Genomic DNA, 19,611 nt, shown 5'->3' with positions numbered 1-19,611 from the left:
ACAGTGGACATTCTTCATAATTTTTCGCTGCAGTGTTACAGATGAAAGGTTCAGAAATTGGCTTGGTTATATGGCGAAGTTACAAGGAGGGTGATCATGGGATCCAAGGATAGGGTGTTTCTTGTTCTTTACTCCCTTTCTGTGTCTCATGACCCTTCTTGCAAATTCCTTGAATAACCAAGCCTGTCGCTGAACATGCACACTTAATTCTTGAAGACAGAGGTAGCATATTCCTCTGAAACATCAGTATTCACTCACAGAACTACACAGTGTCATAACCCATAAGACCAGCCATAACAGTCACCACTGTGAAAACTCAAAATTTATGCAACGAAGTGTCACTTTTGGGAAGATTTTAAATCAGAGATAGTCTTTTTCTGTGCATATTTTACATGGATTGATAACAGGGGCAATGACTGCAATGAATGACTGACCTCAGACCTTAATTAGATGGGTCTGAGCTCAGAGGCTGCAAACTGTTTTTGGATGTCTCTGAGAAGTTTGCTAGATGTTTGTCAAGCCACATACCATGGAGGTGGTTATTGGCTATTATTTCTGGAATGCTGAATGCTAGCATGATGAGCTCTATAATGTATTTCAGTCTTGTCATCCCACATTAGGGGTAAAAAAGCAACATATAATAAGAGAAACAGAAATTCCCATTATTTCTGAAGTTGCTTGCTTAAGGGTATCATTTTCTTTTAATTACCAGAAGACATCTTAATTACAGAAAAATGATAGAAAACTTGCCGCTCTGTATAGCAGTTGCAGAAAGATTTTTATATTTTATGCAAAAACAGTAAATCTGTCTCCCAGAATTGTGTAGTTGATACATGTCATGTGTAAATCGAAATTTCATATAGTTTTCAAATATTGAAGTACAAAATTTATATAATTATTAGATACTGTGCATGTGACATGTTTAAACTACTGTTTTTTTTTATGAGAAAATGATATATTTTCATGACATTTCCTGCATTTCTCATTGCGTTCATAGAACACTGTTTTCAGTAATGCAGACTTGATGAACAGTGTATTTTGTGCCAGCTACAGAGTTTTGGATATTTACACATTCAGAGCCATTTTGAAATTCAAGCTGTCCCTGTAGCTGCCATTGTGGCAAGATGGAACATTTTCTTACTAGTGGATTTTAACACACCTTTAAATCCCACCCCCTCCCCTTTTTTAACATATTGCCAAGACTGTTCCTTGTCATTGCCAGATTGTGAGTGCCATATACTAACTGATATTAAAGTAAAGAACAAATTTGAAATCTTGCAGTACGTCATAAATATCATACCATAGATATGAATTCTTTAAGACTGAAGTAGAACAGAAGATTTTTGTTCTTTGCTGCATGTTGGTTTTGCAGTAAGCAGTCTTGAGTGATTGCACCAGTTATTCAGTACTGAAGTCTTATATCTAGATATGGGTTAAATGCAACAAGGAGGTTTGAGCTGTGAAGCAGATGTGAAATATCTAAGTGTATTTGTGCTGTGAAAAGTTAGAATTATATTATAATGTCTGGAAATGAAATGGTTTACATTGCATGGTGCTTAGGCATAGGAGCAATTTGTTCTTCAGTATCAAGTATTAAAATACTGAACTTTTCTTGTATCAGTTGAAGTAAGCATGCTACATTTCATACAACAGTATTTGTGTGTGTGTGTGTATATATAAAGTATGTTCTTAATTTTGAAGCCATTGTAACAGATGTAGTACATTTAGAGAATATCTGCTTAGTAGTGTCATCATCATCTCATTCTCATGATGTGATGGACTTCAGTGAACTCAAGAATTTGAAGTTTAATCCAGAAGAATATGTTTATGTATAATTTATTTTCCAGTGCAGTCACGACATGCCCAGTGGACTTGTATCCATGGCATGTTATTAGCCACATAAAGCCTAGTGTCTGCCACTGGAATTTCAATCCAGAAATGGATAGCTGCAACCTAAATACAGATATAGAGCCTTCATTAAAATTTAAATGGGTGTACCACATTGTTTTATATTTATTGTTTTATATTTCCAGGATAGAAGTTTCGGGGATTATCCGTCAGGAATTTTTAGTGTGATGGTGTGACATTTTTAATTAAAATTTCCAGGTCTGAAATAGTGTATGTATTTTCTTTAATGGCATTACGTGCTCTCAAAATATTATATGCCATTGTAGTCTTATTTGTTTATACATGTATGGTTGTTTCTTTTTAACTTCCTTGTTAGAAACTCCCTGAGCAAGATGATTATGTGTTTGATCTAATTTGGAAGGTCTGCAAATCCAATACCAGAGTCCCAGTCATGTATTTTATTTGATACGAGGATAAGTGATTGCAAGAATAGTTAGTTAAAGACCATGACCAGCTCTTTTGCAGTTTGCTGATTCGCTGTTCATAACCATCTTGATACCCGTCACACTGGCCATAAACTTCACCGTAAGAGTAAACTGTATGCACAGTGTTGCAAAATGATTCATATCTGGTGACATAATTAAAGATGAGATAAGAGTGCAGTGTATAAAATATTCAGTTGGAAGTTACTTTTTCATGAAACAGATAATACTGCTTTCAAGCCCTTTGATATCTGTAGGGTGAGGCACTGCATTTCAACTACAAGTTTCTCTACACCTGCTCTTGCATCTGCAGACTCAGCTTTTGTTATTTTTTCAGCTTCTCATTTTTGTAATGTTTGGGTTAGTTTCATAGTGCTTGTGTAAGTTGGTAATATGAGAGTTTGGGGAGAGAATTCAGTTTTTATGTTCTGTAAATTTATGTGCAGTTTAATGAAAATTGAATTGCTGGAACATAGTAACATAATTCAAAGATGTGTATGTTTGTATGTGTGTGCATGCATTTATATGCGTGTGAGTACATGTGGGTGCCTGCTGTAGTGGCAAACGTTCATTGAACTAAGATAGACATAAGCTTTTTGCATGAGTACCAGGTAAGGCCACTTGGATAGCATTGTTTAGTGGATATAACTGGAACATATGAAGAATTTGAGTGGTAAACTTTGTCTGTCCATCATTATAAAGAGTGATGCAGGAACTGTAACTTATATGCATGTTTCTTTCAGGAGAGTATTGCAAGAGAAAACCCCTGATATGCCACAATATACGTAAGTATTATTTTCTCAAAACATTCTGTTTATATTAGTGTTACTCATTATTTCTCATTGTAACAATTTTAAATTGTATTGGGCCAAATATGCATGGAGTATAGTTTATTGAAAAGTTACAGTATGACATGTGATTAAAATACAAGTTATTATTGTTGGATAAATGAAGTGGGTGGGAGATGGGAGGATAACATTAAGATGGTTTTTGGGGATATATGTTTTGAGGATGGGAGGTGGAAGGAAACTGCCTCAGGATCATGTCCAGTAACAGGTTTGACTACTAACAATGATGGCATTTGAATTCTGACGTCAGTATGTTAAAGAAGTTTGGGAATGGCATTGATGTTATATAGATGTCATATTTATTCTACTAAGAGACAAGTGTAGACAGTGTGTTCAGGTTTCACGTTCTTATGTGAGCAAATAAACAAGAGATATCACTTGCTGAGTGTCATGTAATGTAAAAATTTCTCTGTGAATATTTTAGAAGACTTCATGAAGTAATGGTTTTTATAAAGCATGTGCCCAAAATCTGAGTAGGTGAAGACTGTTGAGGAGAGAAAGAGACAGTGATCAGAAGAGAGAGATGGATTGATCTGTCTGTACACAGTATCACAGCCTCGGCTGTTACTCGGTGACAGAGATAGGAGTTTGTCTTGTGACTTTGTGTGATTACCCAATGCTTGCCTTCTGTTTCTAATTATTGGCTTTAATAAGAGCTTGTATTAGAAAAGCAAGTATGGCGTGTGTCCATTTGGATGTTTAACAATAGTGTATCTATATTATGTATCTTTTTTAGAATTGTTATGGCATTTTTATGTTTGTGACCGTTTGTTGAACATGCCTCCTATATAGTCAACCTTACGGAGTAAGAAACTTCATAGCTTAACAAGAGAGGTAATTTACAGTGCTGTTAACTTTATGGATATGTACTCAGTGACAGGATATTTACAATATGTGCAAGAAAGAACAGCAGAAGCAAGAGGAGTTTCTGTGTTCTGTTGAGAAAATTTAACAAGGGGGGAAAAAATATACTAATGCATCAGACCAGAAATGTCAGCACCATAGAAAGCCAGTTCACAACATTGATAATTTTAATGCATCTGTAATTAGGAAAACGGTCTGCAGCTTCTGTAGAGTGGAGAAGTGAGTGCCACCTATGTTTTCTAGTTGATAAATTTTAATGAAGGAAAAATGTCAGAAAATTTTTGATGAAGTCGGGATTTAAAAGGCAAAAAACAAAAAGCAACACCGCAGTTCCAATAGAGAACCATGACATAAGAGAACAAGAGATTCTGTACTTGAGAAAACATCAATTTAGTGAAGAAGGCAGAAAAATTTCTAATGATAAATTGCACATATTGTGATGACATGCCAAGAACAAGTTCTACAGTTATGACGTAATGGCTTTACTGGTATGCCTGCCTAAAGGCAAGATATTGATTATAATTTCATGTGGGAAGAGAAAACAGTTTTGTGCTGAATGCTCTGCTTGTGGCAAAATAAGCACAGGATACAGGTGGCATATCGTCAGGTGAATACAAGTAATTATGAGAAATGGATGAAAGAAAAATGAATTTCAGTCTACCTCCAAATTCTGTAATTGTTTTAGATATTGCATCTTACCACAATGTTGTTGTTGTTCTCCCTACTTCAAACTTCTAGCTTGATAAAGAAAATGATAAAATGGCTGGCAGAAAGATGTATTCCTTTTCAGTATGAAATTTTAAAACCTGCATTATATACCCTCATAAAATTGCGCAAACCAGGCATTAAAAAATACTGCTGAAACTTTCAAGAGTACGAGTAATAATGGCCATGAGGGTCTTGCATTTGCTACCATACCGCCCCATTCTGAACACAGCAGAAAACATTTGGCTGAAGGCGAAAGGATGGTTGTGCCTAGAAACATATCATTTGGTTCGGATTTAGGTTCTCTTTGTGAAGGAATGTTTCAGTGTGTGGGGAAAGGTGATGGGCTGTCATTGGGTGAACACATGAAAAAGACCAGAAAGGAATACTGGGGTATGGCATAATGGCAGATCAGTGGGTGGGCCTAATGGTGACAATGAGTGTAACAGTGATGATGAAGTGAATTTTGAATAAGCCTCAGAATGTGATTTTGGAATGGAAGTAATGCTGTAACATAACGAGTGTTCATGATCATTTTCATATATAATCATTTTAATTTAGTAGTAGTAATAAACTATCACGTGTAGGGGTGACTATAGACGGGGTTTGGAATGGTGACATGACTTGGAACTACAAGCAGTTACAGTGCCACCATTAATCTCAACAATTCACAAATCACATAGCATGTGCTAAGCCTTTTCCAGCCTGCTGTTTCTTCACCAGCCATTCCCTGCCGTCTTCAGCAATGGAGGTTATCCGCCTTTATGTGCTGAGGTCCTCTCTTTACAGACTCCTATACAGAACTCACCCTCAACTAACTTTGTTCATTAGTTATAACATCTTGTCATGGATCATGTAGAAACACCCCATTTACATTGTTAGTCCAGCTTTTGCATTATTGACCTTTAAATGCCAGAATTTTTCAATGACCAAAGGGTGAGCTGGATGGAGTTATTTGAATGCCCTTTGCTGTTGGGCATTTAAATGTCCTTTGCTGTTTATCGTCTTAAATAATTTTAAGCACTTTATTAAAAATGTTTTATCTGATACAATTTTTATGATAAAGGAATGGAATTAACCTTGTTTTCATCAGCAAAGAACATAATGTCACTTATTATAATGTAAGATTTGAAAATGTTAGGCAAAAAGGTTACACATTTTTGTGTGTAATTATTATGCTTATTGAACAGAAGACTTTCTCAGTTCTTCACGAAGTGGTTCTGCATTATAAAATCATTTCTTCTAGTAACACTTGACATATCTGCAGTTTCTGGTGTCATAATACGTCTGGAAACACTAAAACATCATTTTATTATTCTATTTATAAGACTCACATTTTTGCTTCGCTTTTCAAGATATGTGTCTTGGGACTGTGCATTCTCAGGTGCTTCAACGAATACCATACAAAGGTGCGATTAAGTTAGATGAAAGGGGGTGGGGGTGAAACCTATATATTGTAACGTGTTTCGTTACTGAAGACGCCGTAGAGATCGTTAATTGGTTTATTGAACAATCTACAAACAACGGCTACAATTAATTATCACACAGTTGCGGGGTTTCACACTTTATAACCCTAATCCCATTAATCTGTTGCCACTGTTGCGGGGTTTCACGATTTATAACCCTATGCGCAAATCAGTTCACTCTGTCTTCAGTAGTCTACACGTTTACAGTAGGGGAGCTATGTATCACNCTTATATAGCCGCAGTGGTGCCTGTTGCGTGCCACGTCACAGTAGGAAGTTGATTATGGGTACGTAGCGTTGCGCGTTACGTCATCGCGGAAGGGAGGGAGGGAGCGCTACGTTACCGCCACGCGCCTGTGGCCTGAGTTGCCACGTTGCTGCTGGGTAGGGAGGGGTTCTCCGTTGCGCAACATGTTACACTGCTCCCTCCCCGAATAGCCTAACGGTGCACCCCCGTTCCTTTCCCGTCCCGTAGCTGTGCTTGCAGTGTCTCCTGTTGTTTCGGCTACTCTTCTTGCAGCGACTATTCTTCGTCCGTTACATCCGCTCCCCTCTTAAGACAAAGCTCGTCTCGAGCGGTTTCCTTTCAGCTCGCCAGAAGATCCAGTTGTGTCCCATTCATCCATTACTTTCATTCTGTCGCACATTCACTCTCTCTGGGGAGGCCGGTTCTTCTATTTTACCGGCTCCTCTTCTGTGCCCTGCTTCTTTTTTCGTTTTGGAGGGGGTCGTCCCCTCCACAAGGTCCAATCCTTGATCATTTCTTTCTTCGGAGGTTCCTTATGTCGATGTAACAGCTCTTGGTGCGTTGTTTGCACTCGCTGACGTCGTTGTTCCTCCTGGACTTCAAGCCGCTTCTTGCTGGTGCGAGACCGTGGCTCCAAGTCCTTTCTCCAGTATCCAAAGGTCCCCTGGGGAGTTTCCTTCTTGAAGTAATTTCTCCAACGTTGTGCCACTGTCGCGCGACAGGATATCTTCCTGCAGGTGGCAGCCAACTTTATCCGGGACGCATGATCTGCTCGGGTCCAAGATTTCCTGAAGATGTTTCTCTGGCGCCATGCCACTCTTGCATGGCGGGACACCTTCCTGTGGACGACGGCTAATTTATTCTGGGGTCCGCAATTTTCCCGTGTCAGGTTCCTCATTTAGATGCGCCTCCGTCGTTTCTCGCCAGACCGTCATCTCTTTCTGCCAAGCATCCACATTGGCTTGCAACCTCTTCTCTCGCATGGCGGCAGTCCTTTCTTGGATGGCTCTCGTCTCCGCTTGGATAGCTCTTGTTTCTGCATCCAACTTTTCTCCCCAGAAAAATGTATGTACATTTATACTATATTTAGAAGAAATTACTTAGAATTGTGTGTGCCCTTCTACTAGCGGCATGTACCCGCATGAACGAATATGTGTACTTTAGTCACAACAACTGTACCTTTCAGTGTACCGATTTGTGCGCTTTGGACATTAAAGGTTAAGAATCTGCTGCCTAGCAACGGGAACATGTTTTCCAAGCTGTTGCTGAGAAACAGCCGCTGTTTACAGTGTCACCGCTTAGCAACAGGTCTATACACCACAATACACATTGTTATTAGTGAGTGTATATGTTTATCATATCAGAAATAATTTGTAATAATGTATGTTCACATGCACTGCTCATGTTTGTTAGACTGGCATGATGTCTTTGGAATTGAGAGTGTGACGATCTCTGTGCCTCTTTACTCGCCCAAACAATGCCACATGTGACACAGGTCACTTGCTCAGATTTTGTGTATATGCTGTATGTTTGTTGTTTCTTTCCACCCTACATTTATTAAAAAATCCAGTTCCGTTTTCAAGGAAACAGATTCTAAAACCATTTGTGATGTAAGTATTTAAATTCTTGAATGTAACCTCTTAAGTCTATAATCAGTTGTTTAATACCAAGGTGTTGTGTGTACATGTACAGTGGACCACCTGTTTAGTGTTCCTCAGTGTGTTTTCACTCATTTGATGCTCAGTTTCAGTGATCGTATGTCATTAATTTTAGTGTTAAATGTGCTTCATTGAAGATTTTCCTTGGTTTATTGTTCAGATCCATTGTTCCACAAAGAAGCCTTAAATAGCACTTTTGCTATATAGAAAATGTGTAAAATGACACGTGGAAAATATAGGCATTCTGATAGTGAAAACATTTTGATTCTCTTTAAATAACTGCTAGGTGCAAGTGTGCTTATTAATGAGAATTGGTTTATTCACCCCACTTTAGGCAGAACATGTTTTAGCTTTCTGTTTGAAATGCCTTTTGCGCCCTAGTAGTTTGATGCTTCCATACATCCACCAGCTGTCCTCACTGTAGAACAACACACTGTATTGGATATTTTAAAATCATAATATGGAATCTGTTTCACAGATTTTTTCACCTTTTTTTTTGTGCTCTTCCAACATATCTTTTGATCAAGACTGTGAAATGCTATCCTTTGTTTACATAAATCTGCTCTTGTAACTTGTTTAATGCTAAGAATGATGAAGCAGGTTTATGTCCTTTAAATTTCCTTGTTTTGCAACATGTGATATAAGTTAGCTCTCTTCCACTGATACCTATCAGGAAGTAAATGAACTAAAAGTAATAAAATTTAGAGTGGTACAGAACTCAGTTTGCTGACCTTCCACTGTTAATGTGAGAGGTATAGAAGGAAGAAGCTGTTTTCTGAAGTCAGTGGGTTAATTCATCCTAGCACAGTTAAGGTTGAGCGAAGTGCTCTTGTGTACAAGGTCTGACAATAAAGTTTGCGAACTCACCACTGTGTTCTTTGCCGTGGCAGCAGTGGACCGAAACCTCAGTGTGGTTTGATGACGTTGGCATATCAAGGTTTCATAGCTGTGCTGTTGATCTGTGGCAGTCTCTTTCTGAGTAGGATCTGTTATTGTTTGAGTCTGTTTTGGTGTGCCATTGTGAGAATGTTGGAGCTTGAATTAGAGCAACAAACAAACATTAAATTTCTTATTAAACTTGGCAAGAGTGGAAGCGAAATCAGAGAGAGATATTAATGCAAGTTTACAGGATAATGCTGTGAAGAAAACAGCAGTTTACAAGTGGGTGACTTGTTTTTCTGAGGGAAGTGAAAGTGTCACTGATGAAGCAAGATCAGGATGGTCAGCAAGAAGCAGAACTGAAGAAATCATTGCAGAAGTTTGTCAAATTTTGTGTGAAAATTGTCTTCTGACTGTCAGGAGCATGGCAGAGCAAGCAAACATCAGCAGAGAAACAGTTAAGAAGAGCCGCACCATAGCTGAAGCGGTTAGTCACTGGCTTCCCATCGTGGCGGCCTGGGTTCGATCCCGGGTCTGGTCAAGTGGGATTTGTGGTGGACAAAGTGGTGCTGGGGTAGGTTTTCTCTGAGTACTTCGGTTTCCCCTGCCAATCTTCATTCCACCAATTGCTCCACAATGACCCTCACCTATCATATGGGGCTGGTACAATAGGCCAGAAGTGGCTGCAGTACAAGGGACTTAGTCCCACCCCACTAGCAATAAAAAAACAGGAAAATCTTAACTGCAGATCTTGACATGAGGAAGGTGTGAACAAAAATGGTCCCAATGGAGTTCACTGAAGAACAAAAGCAAAGAAGAGTCAAAATTTTCCAAGACCTTTTGAAGAGTCAAGATGACATTTTGAGCTGTGTCATCACAGTTGATGAAACATGGGTCTACCAATACTATGAGTCAGAATAGTGTTGCTAACGTTTCTTGATATTAGAGGGATTGTTCATTATGATTTTGTACCAGCTGGAGAAATAATCAACCAAGTTTACCATTTGGAAGTACTCCAAAAGCTGTGTGAAAAAGTTAGATGGAAATGACCTAAACTTTTTGCCAATAACTCATGGGTCTTGCATCATGGCAATGCACCTGCTCACATGGCACTGTGTATGAGGGAGTTTTTAGCTAGTAAACAAATAACTGTGTTGGAACACCCTCCCTATTTACTGGATCTAGCCCCCAATGACTTTTCTTTACCCAATAATAAAAGGAAATATAGAAAGGATGGCATTTTTATGACCTTGATGACATCAGGAATAATACGACAGCAGCTTTGAAGGCCTTTCCACAGAAACCAGTTCCAGAATTGCTTTGCAGGTTGGACTAGGAGCTGGCTTCGGTGTATAGTTTTCCAAGGGGTGTACTTGGAAGGCGACCATAGTGATATTCAGCAATGAGGTATGTAGCAATTTTACTGTGATGAGTTCATCAACTTTATTGTCAGACCATGTGTGATGCTAATTGTAAATGGTTGTCTTCCAGGTGATTGGACATTCAGTATGTTGTAGTTACAATATCAAGTGTGTCGTATAGTACCAAACTTGAATGGAATATGATATAGATTGGACAGAATGTAATGGTTAAAGGGTAAATGCATAATATCTGAGGAGATTATGTGATTGATTGGGTGGATTGTTGCAGAGGGCAGCCAGAGCTGCAACAGACTAGTTCATATTCAGTGGATGTGACGTACCATCCAACAAATGGTCACCCGGACAATCACTCACCAAACTCATCTCACCTCTCAGTTCAGAGTGGGGATGCTGGAACTCTTGTGTCTCGCACCCAGAAACAGCAGACCACACAGCAGGTGAGGTATTTGTATGCTTATTTTATGTACTAGGTGGTTCAAATATGACCGGGACTATTTTTTTGTAAACAAGCCGCACTGTGCAGCAGCTGTGCGACCTTGAGAGAGTGAAGCCACAACTTCCACCCTCCCTCCTGTAAGGGTTAGAACCTGTTCAGTCCTCTCTGGAAGTTGCTAGAGTGATGAGTGAACAGAAGGTACCGCGGAGTGTGGAACAAAGCATTGTGATCAATTTCCTCGGAGAAAACGTCCTGTCCGCTGAAATTCACCACAGACTCCAACAACAGTATGGGGAAGAGTGTCTCTCATGGACCCGTGTGTTTGAGTGGTGTAAGTTCTTCAGAGAGGGCAGAGAGCGTGTGGAGAATGAACCGCATGATCATCGGCCGCGAACATCCGTCAGCAAGCCAAACATTGATCGTGCAGACGCACTTATTTGTGAGAATAGGCGCATCACTATCAAGTAACTTGGAGCAATGCTGTCCATCAGTGTTGGTAGTGTAGAAGACATCATGAAATACCACCTGCACTATCGCAAGGTGAATGCATGGTGGGTACCACGCACTTTGACGGACGTGAACAAAATGGTGCGCATGCAAGTTGCCAGTCATCTCCTACAGCAGTTTGAAGACAAAAGTGATGCATTTTTGAAGTCTATAGTGACCACTGATGAAACGTGGGTGCACTACTTCATTCCTGAGTCCCAGCAATCATCACGCGAGTGGCGGCATACCAGTTCTCTCAAACCCAAGAGAGCGCGGAGGAGCCGTTCGGCAGGAAAAGTGATGGCAACGTTCCTCTGGGACTGGCAGGGGGTTATCCATGTAGACTTCTGACAGATGCCAGAACAGTCAATGCAGCTTATTACTCAGACCTCCTGGCAACAGATGTGAAGGAAAAGATCTGATCCAAGCGGAAGAGAGGTGGAAAGCGGGTAACCTTCCTTCAAGACAGTGCATGCCCCCATACGGCCAGAACAACAATGGAAACCCTAAACCCTCCAGAAATTGAAATGGAACCTTCTGACACATCCGCCATACGGTCCCGATTTGGCACCAAGTTTGGAAGGCTCAAATCAGACTTGCAAGGCATGCGGTTTGTGGACAACGATGCCGTCATCCAGAATGTTTGGGAGTGGATATGCCGCCAACCACAAAACTTTTTTGAAAAGGGCATCAGGATGCTTCCAGAACGTTGGAAAAAATGTGTTGACTCCGGAGGGGAGTACGTTGAAGACTGACATGTGCAAGTAAGTGTTTGGCAATTTTGGTTTAAAAAAAAAATCAGTCCCGGTCATATTTGAACCACCTTGTACTTAAGCTTGTTTTTTCTTGGTTGCCAGATGGTAATGAAGTTGGTATACAAATTGAAAGATGTACACTGGCAATAAAAATTTGTTCAATTTCTTTCCTTGCATTGGATTTGCAGAGGGCAGAGAGGTGTTGAAATTATTTGTTCAGAATTCATTGGTTTTATCTGTCATTAAATTTAGTATATTTTGGTTATTTCATTCACTCGGCAGTAGGGACCTGCTCTAAACATTCTCTGCATATGTAGAAAATATGCACATAAATAGGGGGTTGTGTTCATTTATCTTATTTCTTCACCAAAAGCACTGAATGGATTTTGATGGAAGTTGGTCTTGGGTGTGCACATCAACAGTTATCAGCCAAATTTAATTTTAGCGTGTACTGATGAATTGCATCTGTTTATATGATGCTCAGATTTAATTCTTGTGAGATTTCTCAAAACCAGCTCTTGGTGCCAAAAATTAGTATACCACAATATGGAATATCGACAACTTTATTTGTAATGTTCTTCAACATGTAAAATATGTATCTAATGCAAAGAAAAATTATTTCTGACTCTGACAGTATGATAATGTGACATGAGGGCTCAGAGCTATAATTCTGGAGGCAGAAGAAACAATCATTGCTTGGTTACAGCACAATAAACATGCAGAGGCAGTATTAAGTGAGCATTCATTGCTATGCTGTTGTCAGAAACCATCACATGACCACAGCAACAACAGCTCCTCTGGAGCTGTTGTAGGCTGTTTTCTGTGTGGTCTGTGCCAAGATTATATCTGGAGAACTGAAATTGGTGGTTAGAGATGACAGATGAGTTGGAAGTTCGTTCTAGCCTGTGATAGCGAGATGTAGTGAGAGATAGCCACTGGTGGCCAGATGTGGATAAGAGTCAATGGCCAGGAGTTGTAGCTATGAGTCAGGTTGTGAAGAAGCTGCTAGCCGGTGAGGACAGGTGGCACTGAACATGGAAGCTGATGAATCATTGGTGTTGGCAGTTGTTAGCAAGCAATGACTGGTAAAGACACAGCAGACTGAAAAGACTTAGTTCGTGTTGTAGTGAATTGTGCAGTGTGTGTGAGTTAGTGCTAGTGCTGTAATTAAATGTGGTTATGAAGAAAGCAGTCTTCTTGGATATGGCGCTGTGTAGATGTTGTGTTAACCGACGTTTCGGAGGAACGTTTCGCCTCCATCTTCAGGGTAGAAGAAAAAAGAAAAAATCCACAAGCAAAGAACCAGTGTGAGCAGATGCAAATAGACTAATGTCGAGAAAAAACCAGCTATATAATAGCGGGAAGAGAAGAGAGAGGGGCTACATGGGAAATCAGTAGAGAGGGGAGGGAAGGGTCTTGGGAGGTGGGCCAGTAGGTAGTAGGCTAGAGCAGGTATAGAATATTGTGTCGCAGGAGAAGGGCAAGGTTAATGGGAGGACAATAACCCTTAAGCTTTGAGGTTGCTATGCGTGTTGGGCATGGACTTGTGTGGCCTTGTGGATCTGGCGTCATGTCCTGAAGGTTTCTTGAGGGAACAGATGAGAGGCTTCCATTACTTGCTGAGGCAAAACCCCACCTCTCTGTTCATATTGTAACGTGTTTTTGCCACTGAAGACGCTGTTCGGATTGTTAATTGGTTTATTTAACAACCTACAAGTCTTGGCTACAATTAATTATAACACTGTTATGGGTTTACACACTTTACAAACCCTACACACAAATCTCTTCACACTGTCCTCAGTAGTCTACACGTATTCACAGTACGGGAGCTATACAAGTCTCTCTGTATTACACACTCCCAATTACTTCTTTTGTGAGGCAAGCATCTGCTTCTCACGCTATCACTTCTAATCACATGTTCCGGTATTCTTCTTTCTGCTACCACTGCTAGATTCCAACTGTCTTCTGCGGCTGTTACATTTTAACTTGCTTAGTAGGCCACTACACTTTAACTCACTTCGTAGGCTGCTACAATTTAACTGGCTTCATAAGTCAAAGTGAAAGTCACATTGCGACTGACGGTCAGTCAGTCAGTAAGTCTTGGTGTCGAGCCCAATCTGGGGCTCATGACCAGATATTTATTACTGTTTGACAGTTACGGTCTTGAGTTTGTGTGGCGCCCTCTCTGACGAGAGGACGGGTCTGCTCTTTTGTATATGCTGCTGGCTCTTGCCAGTCTCGTGACCTTATTTTACTGTCTGAGAATTGAGACTTCCATTTTCATCGCCTCTTACAACTTGCAGGTTCACGGTGGAGGTATTCGACCCCGCCTCCACATGGGGGGTTCTCTCCTGACTCATAGGCAGTGTAGTTCTCTTATAAACCCTCAGCCAGACAACGGGAAAATGCCTTGCTTCCTTGTTGCCTAGTCGCCTGTTTACTGATAGCCTAGCAACGCTGTCGGGAGTTGTTTACTTCTGCATAGCAGCCGCGCCATCCCTTGGTCACGTCACCGCTGGCAGGGTAGGGGAAGGAGTGTTGACTTGCCTGTTACCGTAGTAACGACAGCGCTCTGATGCCGCCACGTCACCGCTGGGGAGGGAGGGGGTGTCCTCCGTAGCGCAATACGTCACAATAATGTCGGGATGGAGTTCAATTTCAATGGCCATCCTAATGATGCGATCCATGTAATGGGTCTTGGTGGCGAGAATGGAGGTATTCTGAAGCTGAATGCGGTGACCCAAATCGATGCTGTGTTCAGCCACAGCTGACTTGTTCAGATGTTTGAGACAGATGTACCGCTGATGCTCCTTCAACCTCGTGTCCACGGAACGGCCCGTCTGCTCAATATAGACCTTGCCGCACTCGCATGGGATACTTAACACACCTGGTGTCCTTAGACCCAGGCTATCTTTGACCGGCCATAGGAAACTAGATAATTTATTTGGAGGCAGGTCTACTGATTTGATGTTGTGCCAGGACAGCACTGCTGATTCGGTTGAATATACATGTAGTTCCAACATAGGGCAGGAAGGTGACTGAGTCCGGTTTATCATCGGGCCGACTGATGTTCGGATGATGGTTGAGAACTCTGCGGATCTGCTGGTTGTTATAACCGTTCTGCCTGAAAACGTCCCCCAGGTGCACCAACTCTGCATGTAGGCTGTCTTGATTGCATAGAGCTCTAGCCCTGTGCACAAATGTGGAAAGTACAGCTTGCTTATTGGATGGGTGGTGGTGGGATGCAGCATTAAGGTAAAGGTTTGTATGGGTGGATTTGTGGTACACTCTATGGCCCAGAGAACCATCAGGTCTCCTGTAAATATCTGTATCCAGGAAGGGGAGATGGCCCCCAATTTGAGTCTCCATTGTGAACTGAATGCACTGGTGGATACTATTTAGTTGGTTCAGGAAGTCCTTAAGCTTGTTGGCCCTGTGTGACCAGATGATGAAGGTGTCATCTATGTAGCAAAACCAGCGGCGGGGCTTGTGCGTGGCCAAATCAAGTGCCCTCTCCTCGAAGTCCTCCATATATAAGTTCGCGATGACCGGAGACAGTGGCAAGCCCATCACCACATTATTGGTTTGTTCATAGAAATGGCCATTGAAGCTGTAGTTTGAGGTGGTTAGGACATGGCAGAAGAGTCTCAATATACCTTCTTTGAAATGTCTTCCCAGCAGATCCATAGTATCATTTATAGGCACCCTGGTGAAGAGCGACACTACATCAAAACTGACCATTATGTTGTTCTGGTTCTTCGCTTGAGGATTTTCTTCTTTCTTCTTCTACCCTGAAGATGGAGGCGATGCGTTCCTCCGAAACGTCGGTTAACACCACATCTACATGGTGCCATATCCCAGAAGACTGCTTTTTTCTTAGTCACCGCTGTGAAAACCTCAAATCTTACAAATATGGTTATGGTTTGTAAGAGTCAAAGCCATTTACAAATTCAAACCCCATCTCTATCACTAATAATGTGGCAATGTCTGTTGCATGGTATAGCTTTGCAGAAATAAATTGTTCAGCTCTTTCTGCAAAACATTGACCACAGAAGTCTCTGAGGTACAAAAAGAGGCTAAGAATGTGTTTGGATAAAATGTTCCATGCAGTGGAATATGCATTTTCACAGCTGTTCTTTCTACCCATCAATGCTTCTAATGTACCCACCAACTTGAGCTATGTGGGGTGTAGATATGCATTTACTTGCTGCTGAAACTGAAATTTCAAACTGTGAGCAGTGCCATAACCAAAACTTCAAGGAGGAGAAAGAGAACAAGAATGTAATGCAGTGTGGCTACCTCCATGTAAAGTTATACTTCAGAAGTTTCTGTTGGAACTCAGAGAAACCACAAACGCTGTCAGAAAAGGCAGCACCAACTGAAATTTAAATCATGTACCATCTGAAATGAAGGTATACTTGTTTTAGGCCATTCAGGATAGGAAAATTATCAGACAAATTTTTACCTGTTTACTAAACATTTTGTTTAAACACATTTTAATCAGCTGACTAGTTTCATCGGTACCCCCACCTCTATCAGAATATTGTACAATATTTCCCTCCTAACTGAATCATAGGCTTTCTTGAAGAGTATGAATAGCTGATGTACTGTCTCATTGTACTCCCCATTTTTTCTTCAGTATCTGATGAGTGCAAAAGATCTGATTAGTAGTTGATCTCTTATGTCGAAACCCATACTGATGATCCTCAATAATTTCATCTGTGTATGGACTTAACCTTGAGAGAAAAATGTTGGATAACATTTTGTGTAAAGTTCGTAGCAGTGATGTAACCATATTTTAGTCTCACAACTCTGGGTGACTGGCTGATCAGTCTGTCAGTTTGTCAGTTATATTGCTGCTGACCCTTGCTGACCTGCCTGCTACTGCCAGTACTCATTATATATCCTCAGTGTGAACCATACAGAAAACGTTGCTTCCAGCAATTCCTCTATTGCTGCATGTTGATTTGTTGCTGCAGAAGAGTGTTTGCTGTACCATTGCCTAGCAGTGGCTGCATAGAAAGCACTGTATGTGATGAGGTTGTGTCATATATTGATGTGGAGATGTGTCTACTGTTTGAGTAACAGTGACTGTCCCTACTCGTTTGACTTCTGGCTTTCAGCTGTCATATCAATATATATTGTTACAGTTGTCATTATTGATGCATTGATTTTAGGTGACAACGCTGACAAAGGTTGTGCGAGAAGTCCATCATGTAGGACCAGATGGGCAACCTGTGGACTATGTGGGTGTACCTTATTCTGGAGTTGCTGTTCTTCCTACATCTACAGCACCTAACTACCCTCACACTCAGTTCACAAATTATGAAATTTTGGCCAGCCAGGAGCCATATCCTCCTTTGGATCCAGGTTAGTCTAAACTACTTTTTGTTATTACTGTTGAATGCCCATAATGGTAAAGTTTATATTTAAGTTGTAAATGTGTTTAAATTTGCCTAACATCATAGAGCTTAGCCCATCTTGAGAAGTAACTACTCAAGAATTTCCCAACATTTTATGGAACCCCAAGGTTCATTACTGTATTGACAAGATCCTGCAACTTGTTACTATCCTGAGCCAGAACAGCCCAGTCCATATCACCCTATCCTCTCTAAGATCCATTTTAGTATTATCCTCCCACCTATGTCTAGGCCTTCCTGGTGGTCTCTTTCCTTCTGGCTTTCCCACCTTTTTTCTTAGATTAGGTTGTTTATAGAAAGAATCCATCCAAGTCTGAGGCCGTTTGTAATATTTCATAATAGCCTTATTTCTTACAGCGAGAAATTAACCCCACACCCAAAATGCAAGCTGGAGGACCACTCCTTATCGGGTGTTCACGGCTGCTTATTCAGTATATTCACAGCTACCCTCCATATCTGGAGGCCTTCTCCTCTGAAACCTGCAGAGGTGCCATGCTGTGGTGACAAGGGACTCAATTAACACTAACTCAGAGAGTTCAGCTCTTGTGAGGAGCTGCCAATTGTGCTGCTACTCAAGAACTTCCCAGCTTTTTATGGAACCCAAAGGTTCATTACCGTGTTCACAAGAGCCCTCCACTGGTCCCTATCCTGAGCCAGATCAATCCAATCCTTACCATCTCATCCTTTCTCTCTAAGATCCATTTTAATATGTTAGCATTTCATGTTAGTAATCTGTATGGAAAAGCAGTGCTTGCTTGAAGTTGCATTAAGACACTCAGCAGTGTATTCCAAGGCATGCAGTAAGAGTTGCAGTGGCTACACATTGCTTTCAATCTGTTGCAGCTCGGCGGTATCCGGAACCTTATCGCCAGAGCTATCAAGATTATGAACAATATCCTCCACGGCCAGAGTACCCCTATACAAACCCACCATATCCTGGTACCTTCCCAGCTTATGGAGATAGTGCCAACTATGTGGATCAGCCTGGCTATGGAGAGCAGCCACCTACTCCACCTAGTCCCAGTGAGCGTAGTGAGTCACCTCCACTGCAGCAGGCATTGCAACATGGTAAGTGGTTATCTTTTTTCATTTTAAAGTCATGATTGACTATTTTTTATGAAAGAACAACTTCAAGGAAGATCTTAAATCCCTTGTATTTCATCACCTTTGGTAATTTTAATAGTTTCTCTTCATTCCATATTTTTGAGGCTTCTGTTTTCTGGCTCTTGTAATAACTGAAGAACTCTACTACAGTCATTTAGTAATTAAATGACTTGTTAAACATATTCTGTAACTAATAACTTCAGATATTTGTGATCAGTCTTGTCAAGGATCCCTCAGGTTTAATTTTGTAATTACATAACATATAATCAACATATTGAATTCTCTAAACATTCTTTAACACCGTCTGCAATTAGGCCGACTTTTAAACCGCTGTGTAGTACCACTATTTTATGATTCTTGAAAACACTTTTTCTTGTCTAGCTAATGTTCTGACACACTGCTAAGTTGCTGATTGTTTTACAGAATTTGTGTTATAGAATCCAAAAATCCATAATTGCTGTAACAAATGTTTACAGTTTTGACTATTTTCTAAATAAATTTTTGGCATAATCTGGAAATTAAAAACTCTGAAACATTACACTCCTCGATCTAGTTTCTGTCTCTTCACGTGGTTTCTCCACCAGAATTTTATGATTTTTGTTATTGTCCCAGGATTTTTTATATACACAGCATACCTTACACTTCAGGCTGGGCTAGTAGGTTAATAGTTAATTACTTTGAAGAATATTTAAATTCATTTCTGTCAGACTTGTCAGTGTATATAATATTATTTGACATTTACATAATTTTATTGGAATGCATGATGTGTACAGAGAAGTTCAACCAAGAGTTACATCATTTTGTTTGAAGTCAAGCTAATCAGTGGTCAGTGTACATTGCAGAGTCTGTTGCTGCAGTCACGTTGATAATAAGTGCATGAGCTTATTTATGCCAGTTGCTGCATGGTCTTCGTGTGAGGATTACAGTAGAAGGAAGAAACCTTATTACATAGGTAAGTCAATAAGTAAGTTACAAATCGATATAGAACTTAAGCAAATAAGAGTACTGATTTGAAAAATGCTTTTATTTCTC

The 19,611-nt window shown here is 40.5% G+C and overlaps 1 protein-coding gene across 3 annotated transcripts in view; it reads left to right on the top strand.

Annotated features, from left to right (window-relative positions):
- The first annotated feature begins 3,052 nt into the window (after positions 1 to 3,052).
- The window catches only part of LOC111861883 (catenin delta-2), a 113,901-nt gene continuing 97,342 nt past the window's right edge, over positions 3,053 to 19,611 (top strand). For all 3 annotated transcript variants that reach the window (XM_023846823.2, XM_023846827.2, XM_023846828.2), the window contains exons 1-4: positions 3,053 to 3,115; positions 10,647 to 10,815; positions 17,233 to 17,425; positions 18,319 to 18,543. In XM_023846823.2, coding sequence (XP_023702591.2) covers positions 3,057 to 3,115; positions 10,647 to 10,815; positions 17,233 to 17,425; positions 18,319 to 18,543 — 646 coding nt within the window. In that variant the 5' untranslated portion in view covers positions 3,053 to 3,056. The remainder of the gene's footprint in view (positions 3,116 to 10,646; positions 10,816 to 17,232; positions 17,426 to 18,318; positions 18,544 to 19,611) is intronic.

Source organism: Cryptotermes secundus, unplaced genomic scaffold, assembly GCF_002891405.2.
Source record: "Cryptotermes secundus unplaced genomic scaffold, Csec_1.0 scaffold2444, whole genome shotgun sequence".
Taxonomy (NCBI): Eukaryota; Metazoa; Arthropoda; class Insecta; order Blattodea; family Kalotermitidae; genus Cryptotermes; species Cryptotermes secundus.
The sequence above is the reverse complement of the archived record's forward strand: the minus strand, read 5'-3'. Positions and strand labels throughout refer to the sequence as shown.